Source organism: Ammodytes marinus (assembly GCF_949987685.1).
Source record: "Ammodytes marinus genome assembly, chromosome: 16".
In the NCBI taxonomy this organism is placed as follows: Eukaryota; Metazoa; Chordata; class Actinopteri; order Uranoscopiformes; family Ammodytidae; genus Ammodytes; species Ammodytes marinus.
In genome coordinates, this window is record NC_137220.1 from 25,248,574 (window position 1) to 25,260,575 (window position 12,002).

At 41.3% G+C, this 12,002-nt stretch overlaps 1 protein-coding gene across 1 annotated transcript in view; it reads left to right on the forward strand.

Moving 5' to 3' along the window:
• abca3b (ATP-binding cassette, sub-family A (ABC1), member 3b) overlaps positions 1-12,002 on the forward strand; it is a 57,627-nt gene that overhangs the window by 26,959 nt on the left and 18,666 nt on the right. The window contains exons 23-31 of the mRNA XM_080043908.1: positions 584-742; positions 1,213-1,385; positions 3,446-3,580; positions 3,716-3,910; positions 4,384-4,571; positions 4,672-4,842; positions 5,846-6,042; positions 6,404-6,477; positions 6,757-6,884. Coding sequence (XP_079900034.1) covers positions 584-742; positions 1,213-1,385; positions 3,446-3,580; positions 3,716-3,910; positions 4,384-4,571; positions 4,672-4,842; positions 5,846-6,042; positions 6,404-6,477; positions 6,757-6,884 — 1,420 coding nt within the window. The remainder of the gene's footprint in view (positions 1-583; positions 743-1,212; positions 1,386-3,445; positions 3,581-3,715; positions 3,911-4,383; positions 4,572-4,671; positions 4,843-5,845; positions 6,043-6,403; positions 6,478-6,756; positions 6,885-12,002) is intronic.

Here is a 12,002-nt window from a genome sequence, read left to right on the forward strand (position 1 = left end):
CTTCCTAAATCCCACATGTGTATAGCTTGGCCAAATATGTTTTCAGGTGCAGCTATTCTCCCATCTATGAAGCCACCATCTACCATGTATCTTTATCAGACTATCCATCTGAACTCCACATTGTGAGATTTTTTTAAATCTGGTACTTCTTGGATCTCACCGTAAAAACTTGATTCACGCTGGTTTAACTGGAGTAACTACGCACTTTAAGGGCTGATTAAGAGACACTACAATTACACTAGCAAAAATGGCTTCAAACAACCCATAATGCAACACTGCATGTACTGGTGCTGTCTGATGTTTTGCGAATATGTAAATGTGTAGTTGTCCAATATAATAAGATCCTTCACTTTTGAACTCAGGCAAATATGTAATTAGTCATATTTAATGGTTTGTAAAGTCGTAACAGTGTGTAATACAAGAGGCATTATTTGTGGATGGGAAGCCATTGAGGGATTGTGTTCTAGCAACTCCTACTGTTTGACTTGCGTGCCTGTTTGAAGAATTTTAAAATGATAGTGAGTGAGCTTCTTGGCTACATGTGATGTCTCCTCACCATCTCTACTTATTGATTCTTCTCCAGAGTTGAAGCTGCAGGACATGTCACACTTACTGGATAAGGTGTTCCTGATCTTCCCCAACTATTGCCTGGGCATGTCCTTCAGCCAGTTCTACCAGAACTACGAATTCATCTCGTTTTGCACCACAAGTCCAATGACAGAGGTGTTCTGCAAGGTCTTGAGTGAGTACTGCTGCCTTCACGTAGCTTTCACAGAATGAACTGATGTAAATATGCACCAGGGCTCTCAGTCAGGCAGAAGTGGAGATTGCATATTGATTTAAAATGATATATTTTCACCTGTGTTGTGTGTCCCCATGCATAGTTTACTAGCAAACATAATGGTCTTGCAAAGAGGACAGCTCAGCAAATATGTCTTGTATTATAAAGTAATGATAAGAATATGGAAACTCCAATGGGATCCATCTAGCACCAAAGTCTAGTTAATAACAGATACTTTAAACTGCAAATTGTATTTTTCTAGTCCAGTATCAATCATGTATCCAGTATGATGGAGTCTTTTTTTTATCAAATTTTCTTCAGTTATTTATGAATACAAATGGAATGACCAGATGTATTGTCCAGTTCCTAAATACTGTATATGCCCTTAATTTACTCCACTTACACTCAATTTAAGATGGTTTTTTTTCTAGACATCACGTACCAGACCAACTACTTCTCCATGGAGGCTCCCGGTGTGGGGCGCTACCTGGTGGCCTTGTCATTGCAAGGCGTGCTCTTCATCACTCTGCTGTTTGTCATCGAGCTGCAGTGTGTCCGCAACCTGAAGCGACTCCTCTCTTCGCTGACTAGAAAACGCAAACAGGTATGGTTGAACCGTGGGGCCGCTTGAACCAGACAATGTGTGGGTTTCATCAAAAAGGTTTACCTAGCAGCTTGCAGTGTGTAGGAGGTCTCTGTGGTTAAGTATATATAAACTGATGACTACAACAAACATCTCCAAAGACAAGAAATCTGGACAGATGTGGGTTTAGATCCACAAAGTGAATACTGTAATTAAACATACAAAGTGATTTGTTAAGTCACTGGGGAGAGTCATGAATTGAATATTTGAATAATAACATTTTATATATCACTCCTTGCACAAGGGAAGCAGAGACCCAGCTGCTCTTGATCAGGCAGAAGAGGCAGGGGGGTGTCACTCTTGAGGCTCTTCAGTCTTCCACCTCTGCATTCATCAGCAGGCAGACTTCAGTTTGACATTTAAGAATGACATTTCTCTCCTGCTGAATTCAGAAAACACTTCAGCGAAAACAGTCTTCTGGGAACAGAAAGCATTTAGAGCTGAAACGACTTGCTGAGTAGTTGCAACTATTTTGATACTCAAATGATATTTTAATGCCCATTTGTCAAGCAAACATTTGATGCTTAAGAACTTCAGTGATTGTGATGCTAAACTAAATATCTTTGGGTTTTGTTTTTGGACAGTTGGTAGGTGTTTTGTAAGGGCGTATTCCCACCTGCCGTTTTTACGAAAAAAATCTAAATTCTGGACAAAAGCAAGTGAACTAGCGGACTTTCCCAGTGTGAATACACCCTAAATGTTCTATAAACAAAACTATTATTCAAGAAATATATACATGGATATATTGATATTTCTATGCTTCTTGTATATCAATTTCCTCCACAGACTCCATCTGTTATGTAATTAAGATAAGCCTGCTTAATCTTGTTCATGACCAGATTATTTTACCCTCTACCCCCTCTTGGCACAAAGTAAAGTATTACATCATTTGTGTGTATCTTCCTTCTGTACCAGAGGATCAACTTAGGGTGTATTCACACATGCCGTGTTTAGTTCGGTTGAAACGAACTCAGATGCACTTCTGCCTTCGGTGCGCATCTTTCAGGCAGGTGTGAATACAGCAATCGCACTCGGGGGCGGACCAAACAAACGCTCCGAGACCCAGCTGAAGAGGTAGTCTCGGTCCGTTTTCAAACGCACTCTGCTGCAGTTCGTTTGTGGTGTGAATTTGTCCGAACTCGATCCGACCCAAATGCAGGACGCACTGTGCCTTTTCTTTCTTTTCTTTTTTAATAAATTGCAGTCAGCTTCACATTATGGGAAAGTGTTGTTGTCGCCATTGTTAGGACGAAAAGTTGTGGTTTGACCGGGAGCCCAGAACAATATATTACATTTGATCGAGAGGACGCGTAAAAATGCTGAATGTGTTCAGCGATCAGATGCAGGAGAGGGGAGCGTCTCCCGCACAGTGCCAACAGGTTCACGCTGCGCAAGAAGTGTGTGTTTTTATTTTGCTCCCCATGTACGGGACCGTCAATACTATCCCCGTGTCAGTTTGGAGCTGAACTGCGCCGACCCAGCTGATACACAGCTTAATCAGCTGAGTGTCAGCTTGAGCCTATTCTTCTCGCGAGCCGCGCGTCCAGCACCAAAAATACAGTAAAAATGATGTTTCATATCGTAGGCTACAAGCCACATAACGTGGCATTGACATAGGGCTACATATTATAACCATATGAAACAACAATAATTTGATGTTTTTCCTCTTTATTCATAGGCTAGATGTAGGCCTTTTTATTATTTTTAACCCCATATTATATCAATGGTATATTTTGCAGTTTTAACTTCGTGCTTCCTGCTTCTCTCCACCCCAGAATGTCTGTCCAATGAATGAATGACCTCAGATCACGTGTGGTTTTGCTTCGTAATGCTGGTTCACTTGCAAAAGGGGCAATGTGAAAGTGGACCACACCAAACAAAAAAAATCAAAACTCAATTTGGTCTGGACCAAAGCAAGTGAACTAGCGGACTTTCCCAGTGTGAATACACCCTTAAAGTCCTCCTTACTGTGACAATCTTTGTCTCTGTGGATGATATGTTATGTCATACTTTCCGTTTAGGTTCCATTAATAGAGGATGGAGCACTGCTGCCAGAGGACAGAGACGTGGCTGAAGAGAGGAAGAGGGTCCTGGAGTGCCAGCCAGTCATAGAGTCTATGGTTGGAAGCCCCCTCGTAATGCAAGAGCTCAGCAAAGTATGTAGCACACAAGTCCTTTTTTGATTGTCTGTGTGGGTTTTGAAACGCCAAGGGAGAGCACCTCACTCTTGAAATGTGTGTGACAAGGCGCTACAGGCCAACTGTTATCTACCTGTTATCTCTGCTCCACAGGTGTACAGCTGCGGGGAGAATCTCCTGGCTGTGGACAGGCTGTCTCTAGCCGTGGGCAAAGGAGAGTGTTTCGGCCTCCTGGGCTTCAACGGAGCGGGCAAGACCACCACCTTTAAGATGCTGACGGGCGATGAGAGCGTTACCTACGGCGACGCCTACATCGATGGATACAGCGTCTTGAGGGACATAAAGAAGGTAGGAGCACGGAGAGATGGAAGGAGAGGACATTTCTCTTTTATTGAGAGATAAATCGATATCAGTAGTTCAAACTTTTGGATTGAAGTTAAAGACCTCCTTCACCGGTGGGACTTTGAAGGTGTATTGAACTCTGAGATCCTATTTATTATAAATGCGCAACCATTTTAGAAATCGGTTCATCCTAGCCTGAGAAAAGGCAGAAAGAGTGTTTTATGGTCTCACCCTACATTTTACCATGTGTGACATCCCACATGGTAAAATGTTGAGTTAGGATTAACAGGACAGCTTGGCCAAGGGAAGACTGAGGGAAGGAAAACCTCATTCATTATATTATTATAGCGATTTTATAATAATAGAACGCCGTTTCCGTATGGGTGAAGTATTCCTTGGCGCTACATCTTCAGTGAAGAGCCAAATGGCTTTCAAAGGGCCGAGATTTTAAACGGGGAACATTTATCTGTGGGTCGCAGGTGCAGCAGCGCATCGGCTACTGTCCTCAGTTTGACGCCGTGTTGGACCACATGACGGGAAGAGAGACTCTCAGTATGTACGCCAGGCTCAGAGGAATACCAGAGAAGTATGTGTCCGGCTGTGTGGAGAATGTTCTCAGGTCGCTGCTGCTGGAGCCTCACGCTGACAAACTAGTCCGCAGTTACAGGTATTATATTATTATATTAGCCCGATTAACGCTTATTTTTATACTTTTTAGTAGGTTTGTGTATATATATATATATGTGTGTTGCCATCAACATATGCAGTGGCGGTAACAAGCGTAAGCTGAGTGCGGGCATGGCTCTGATCGGTGGGCCTCCAGTCATCTTCCTGGATGAGCCCTCCACGGGGATGGACCCTGTGGCCAGGAGGCTGCTGTGGGATGCTGTGACACGCACACGAGAGTCTGGAAAGGCCATTATCATCACTTCTCATAGGTGAGCTTTATAGTAGTATAGTATGTTAAGTTACTTTAGACTTAATAAAATGGCTATGTAGAGGCCAAGCCTAAGCTTTAAGCCCCGAGATGCTGTACCACAGAATACCTTCTTCATGCATCTTTCCTTGGTTGTTATGAATGAGAGTCATATTTGCAATTAAAACCATCCGTTCGGTTTATTCTACTCAGCAGTGATTACAAACATTTCCCTTGCTGCAGCCAAGTTGTATGGCGTGCTACATGACTGTGTGTATGGTCAAAAACCGTTTGTCTTCCGGGTAGCAAACTGCAGAACCACAGATTGGTTCCTACTTATACAAGACCCCTGATTGGCTCTTACAGGCTATGAGGAACTTTCAGGTGGCGGTGCATGCATTGTTTAGGTAGCGAGTGAAAGAGAGAGCGCAGGATGCATTGCCATGAGGTAATGTATTTATATGTGACGATGTAAGATTAATAATGGTTATATGATGATGTTAAAGCAAAGCAAACTTTGATTTAGTGCTGTTCGGGAAATATGGGAGGTTCCGTTCTGCCTGCCTTAAATTGTTTTGTCTTAGTTCATGGGAATTTGTACACGGGTAAAGGCATTAATAGTAACTATATAAAAATACTGTTGCTTATGTTTAACATCCTAATGTAAAAACTGTGTCAGGAGAAGTTACATATTATAATATATGACACCATTTTGTTGAACCAATAAATACTTCTGATTTTTGATGTTTTAAGTTAAATAATGATTACATTTGAGTTAAGATTAAAGTTGTTAACATGAAAGAAGAAGTGTGAATGCTGCATTTATTTTCCGTGGTAAAGGATAAAGGATTAAAGGAGAGTTAAAGGATTTTTATTGGCTGGGAGTTTTTTTCTTCAGTCGAGCTTAGGGTGTAAGGGAAGAGGGTGCCATATTGTTTATGGACTGAGAAGCCCACTTAGGTAAATGGCTGTTTGTGATATTGGGCTATATTACATTTTGATTGGCTGATATGTTCCCTCACCAGTATGGAGGAGTGCGAGGCCCTGTGTACCAGGCTGGCAGTGATGGTCAACGGTCAGTTCAAGTGCCTGGGCAGTCCCCAGCACCTGAAGAGCAAGTTCGGTAGCGGCTACACCCTGCTGGCTAAAGTGCACATAGAGTTTGATCTGGAGGACAGTGACCTGCAGCTATTTAAGGAATTCATCGAAAGTACTTTCCCAGGTGAGATGCTAACATTTAACATTTCATTTAAGATTTACAATAATGGCTTGTATGAAGATTACTCACATTTGAATTCACTTAAAGAAAATAAATATGACTTTGCTACAATAGTAACTATAAAAATAACCAAGACTATATTTCTAATCGTGTTTTACATCTCCAAGGTATTTAAGGTTGCAAAACAACAAAACAAAATGTTTGATTGTAGCTGTGCGTATGAAGAGTTATCATTCTTCATTTAAATGGGCAATTATCCATAAAAGAAATGTGACTATTTCTCTTTGGATGATCAGAATGCTAAAGTAATCTGAAGAAGAATATCATAGCCAATCTTAACTATGTCGATTTCCTCCCACCACAGGAAGTCAACTGAAGGATGAGCACCAGGGAATGGTGCACTATCATCTGACTGACAAAACACTGACCTGGGCCCAGGTAACCCATTTACACAGACTTAGAGCTCCCTCTGGTGGACACATGGTACAATGGCATTGTATAGCTTCAACCAAATGTTCTCAAGTGATTTTTAATAGGCAGAGCTCCTCCCTTCCACCTCATTATGGTGGACAGGGGTTATCGACGTGTGGGTGGAACGCAGTAAAATCTATCTGTATATTCAATGTTGAACTGTCTTATAGTAGCTTTGCATGGTGATCTTAGCACAAAGCAGAGATGCACTCTTTTCACTACTTTCCTTCATTCTCCCCTACCTAGGTGTTTGGCACTCTGGAGGCAGCCAAAGAGAAATACCGCATTGAAGACTACTGTGTGAGCCAGATATCACTGGAGCAGGTCTTCCTCAGTTTTGCGCAGTTCCAGCACTGCATAGAGAGCGGGAGAAAGTAGCTGCAAGAGAGGAATCCGTCCATCCATCCATCCTTTTTCTGCAGTGCGTGCGTGTGTTTGTGTGTGTGTTGGACCTGTGTACATGGACAAGCACTTGGAAACACAGCAGGTGTGTATGCACAGGTGTGGTCTATCTACATTTTTACCTTGACCAAAAACACACACATACACACTGGGCCAGTTCATTCAACCTCAGCGTTTGTGGTTGTTGTCGTTGTGGTGTGACGAGAGAGAGTATTCGGTTTATGATAAACGGGGATGTTGATTATACCAAGTAATGAACAAGATGAGTTCAAAGACACTGACACCATTAATCAGATACTACTGATCCTCTGAATTGTGTTTATTTGTGTTTGTGCATTTATGTGTCTGTGTGTGTTTTTTACGTTATTTATGATTTATTTTATAACTTGATTGTGTTTCCAAGAATCTGTGCTTTTCTCCGTGTGTGTGTGAGCATCAATCGTCGCAAGAGAATGAACCACTCCGTTTGATATATTTCTGAAATTGTTGCACACCTTTTGCGCCTTATCTAACTTTATGAGGGTTCTTTTTTCTTCATATTGCCCTATACAAAATGCCTGGTTATCCTTAAGAGCCTCTTAATGTTGCTGCCAGATGTAAATAATGTGATGTTTTTGTGGTTCTAAAAAAAAAAAAAAACACTTACCCTATTCCGGCCAGAGTTGAACATTTTTCTCATTTAAAGACTGTTTCGGAGACATTGATGAATGCATGCATAAAATAGGATTTTACAGAGTGTACGATACTCAAGAGATCAGACCGTCCTTATTGAGGGTGAATAAATCCTCAGAGTACATTTAGCCCAGTCTGAGTACATGAAGTACACCTCCATTGATCACCTCTAGTGAAGCAATGATTGTGTTTTTTGTTGCCAAAACAAGTTACAGCAACAGAGTGTTACCATGTGAATATCCAGCCATTACAGTTTACATGGGATTCGATTTCAGTTTTTAAGGCTGTGTGAGATTGATTGGACATAGAACAGCAAGACTACAATGACCTTTTAGTACTTCTTGCAGTTTCACACAGTACAAGTTCACTTAACATATTATTCAAACAGAGATATATGTTACTGTACAGTGAACAAACTTCACTGCTGTGTCATCTTACATGTAGAGCTGCTCGGGCAGGGGAATGCAAGGAAATGCAATAAGAAGGCCCAACAATGGTATGGAAAGCAACACTTAACTATGTCCTCTGCATAGAGTTAGATGCCTTGTTCTGAGGAAGACTGATCAGCGCCATGTTTGTTTCTCTTTCATTTGGATGTACTACTTTTTTTAAAGCTCGTTTCCAAGAGCTTTCCCAACCACTTTCTCCTTGCCTTGTTTGTATTTTACAGAATTTATATTAGAAAAAACCATGTATGTGCAGCATTCTGTAGGAATATTTTGAATAACTTTTTGGAGTTTCCAAAAAAAGATTATCCGTTTCCTGCTTTTCATCTAATGTTATTATTGTTTTGTGATCAGATCAACTTGAGTTTGAAAAATGACATTCCTACTCTGGAAAAAAATCACTCTGATGTTGCAGAAGTGAGATGAATGTAATTAACTGTACTTGCACGAAAGCAAAAACAAAAAAAGCACTCACTGGAATTGTATTCGTATGATTTACAGCGCTTTCTTCATGTCAGTTGGTATGTGTATAGAAAAAAAATGGAGACTGACATTCCAGGACGGCACAAATACATGGCTTGGTGGTCGTTAATTTCCACTGTTACATTGGTTTGTGTATTTGCACAATTTATGTCTCATTACATGTACGACTTGAATCAACTGCAATGGTAGATGCGTAGTTTGCGGGGTTGCACTGCTGATATTGAAGGATCATTGAGTTATGCTGAAACAGTGTATAATACTTAAGAAGGGAATTTACATCATTGTAATTGTGTACTGTACTGTACCATGGAAATGACCCTGTCCGCTGTTTATGTATCGCTATTCTTTTTAAATTAAATAATGCTCTAAGCAAATGGTTGCGTATACTAGAAACTGGTCTCATTTATTTTCCCTGCAAGTCACACTTTACTCTCTGGAAGTGAACTGTATAGATACAGAATGGATACTACAAAATCAATCTTTTTAAACTCTCAAAATAAGGCCTTTGGTGTGTATACACTGGAGGGTGTTCCAAAAACTAAAATATGAGGAGCTTGTTTCAGAGTTGGAGATGTATTCATAAACCTATAGGCAACATATACAACCAACGATAAAGGTTGGCACGCATATATGCATTGTGTTAACAAGCCTAAACGTTTTTCTTTTTCAATATTTGTATTGAAAATATGGCACAATGGACACAAAGAAATTACTAGCTGACAGTGAGTCAAAACAAAGGCCATCATTCCTGTTTTTATTTTATTTTAGATATTACAGGAAGGTATGACAATAACATACAAATAAAAACAAATTGACACACACACACACAAGAAAAAAAGGGGGAGACAGAGAAGGAAGAGAGTTGAAGAATGTTAAGAAGGATTGCCACTTGTTGTAAAACTTGTCTTTTACCTCACAGTGAATATGTAATCTTCTCTAGCTTGAGGAAAGACATGATCCCATTGGAAGTATATCAGTTGTAATCTACAGGAATCTCAAATATAGTAATATGGGGAGAGACCGTTATTGTCATTGAAGTGGATTTAAATGGCCTGGATACACCAGAGTTTGCTGAGGGTGTATGTCTTAAAGGTTGGGGTCACTGGGTGAGAGACGAAAAACAATCAATAGCCCCTTTTACACAGAGATTGCGGCATATTGACGGAACATCATCACTCCAAAATGCCGGCTTTGCTTGCTTCTGTGTTATTTACACAGAACCAAGCAACGCCGGCCTGCTGGTGCATCAGTAGCTCCTTTTACACAGCGTTCCGGAATGAAAGAGGTGCTTGTAAACAGCGTCAGGTGTGACGTAAACATTTAGCACCGCGCCGGTCAGCTGCTTTACAACAACAACACTGGCAGGTGAATTGAGAGCAGATGAGTGCTGGAGCTTGCCGTAAGAGGGCCGTATTTTACTGTCCCCACGATGTGCCAGTTGATCTCGCTACGCGCTGAGTCCAACATCACTGGGACTGTTAACCAAACTGACAAAATCAATCCGCTTCACCTCTGTGTCTGTGTGTGTGTGTGTGTGTGTGTGTGTGTGTGGCTTAGCCTAGCCTAGCTTTCCCATTGTACAACTTCCCCTGGGCAGAAATAGACTCATACACTCTGCAAAATGAAGCGCAGGGGTTTGGATTGAGCAGCGGACCTTATGACCAGCTAGATTATACGCCGTTCCTTTTATTTGGTGATTTTTACGGGACATCAGGCCGCCGTGATTAATGATAAACACACGTCAAAACTGACAAAATCAATCCGCTTCACCTCTGTGTCTGTGTGTGTGTTTGTGTGACAGGTTGGCTGTAAGCGAGTCTCTTTGTGAGAGCAGAGATCTGCCAATCAGACATAAACATACACATACACAGGGCTGCCTTTACCTGCCACTAGGCCCCGGGGCTGAGAGGTTTCGTAGGCCCCCCCCCCGGACGGCGGCCTTACAATACAGATGCGTTAAAGCCATGTTTGTCTACACCACAATGTCTCTATTGATGAAATACAAAATCACTTAAGGTAACATGTACTTAACCCCTTCCTGGTCTAATGACTTTTAATAACCAGACACACATGGTTGGTTACAGTGTTTTTCCAAGTTATTGAGGAGACAGCGGTGGGGACCAAGGACCTTCTAGGAGGGTCCGGGGGCATGCCCCCCCGGAAGAAAAATGTGAACCTTTTAAAGTAAAATGCATCAATCTGGTGCACTTTGAGAAGAAAACTAAGGCTAAATCAACTGTGTCCTATGTGAGCTATTTTCTGGAATCATTTGGAGACACAGAAATACCAAAAAGCAGAAACAAAAATATACAGGTTTAAAAAAATCCAGTCAGTCAGCATTCAATTTTTTTTTAAATAATCCCTTATCCTAAAGCTACTTCACTCTTTGAATTCTTTGTTTTGTTTTTAATGGCTCATCTCAATATAGGCCCTTGATCTGCGTTGCCCTGAACAATGTTAATTAAGCAAAAATAACAAAAATGTACTGGTGAATGATAGGCCCCTTGATCTTCATAGGCCAAAAATAATGTGATATTTTTTTTCCTTTTTCTTTACTGGTTCATGATGGGCCCCTGATCTCTGTTAGACCCCCCTACGAAGATTAGGGGCCTATCATGAGCCAGTCAATAATTTATTGTTTTAAATGACAATGTTCGGGGCCTTCTTAGATCAGGGGCCTATATTGACACAGTGTAAAAAAAAAAAAAAAAAAAAAAAAATGTTTTTTTTTTTTTTTTTTTTTTTGAGAGGCCCCTGATCTTCGTAGGCCCTGGGGCTTCAGCCCAGGTAAGCCCGTGCATAAAGGCGGCCCTGCACATACACACAGTGTGTGAAGTCACGTTACAGTAGGCAGAAATAAAGTGTGGATATACGCTCAGACTAAGAATAATAATAATAGTGGCGGCCATCCGGTAGCAGCCGCTTAGCCTAGCCTAGCTTTTCCATTGTACAACTTCTACTGGGCAGAAATAGACTCATACACTCTGCAAAATGAAGCGCGGGGTTTGGATTGAGCAGCGGAACTTATGATCAGATAGATTGTACGCCGTTCCTTTTATTTGGTGATTTTTACAGGACATCAGGCCGCCGTGATTAATGTTAAACACGCGTCCTTCAACTGCTAACATGGTCGCATGTTTAGAACGTAGGCTATGGAACGTCAAACGCCCCCCTGTTCCGCAACAACAAGCTGGAGCATTTAAACAGAGAGGCGGAACTGATTGTGTCGGGAATCTTACTACCCCCCGAGGTAGTAAAATTCCCGGAACAATCACTTGCACCTTTCTTCCCTCGTTCCACAACTGTTGCATTTAAACAGCAGGGCGGAGGGCCGAAAGGCCGGCATATTCCCGGCTTTCACTGGCTGTGTAAAAGGGGCTTATGTGCCATTCATGCCTCACTTTTATATTTGTTAAGCATCTTCTTTTTCAATATTTTTTTAAATCTTTGTACCGTGTCACACGTTTTAATTTCATCATCCAAGACATT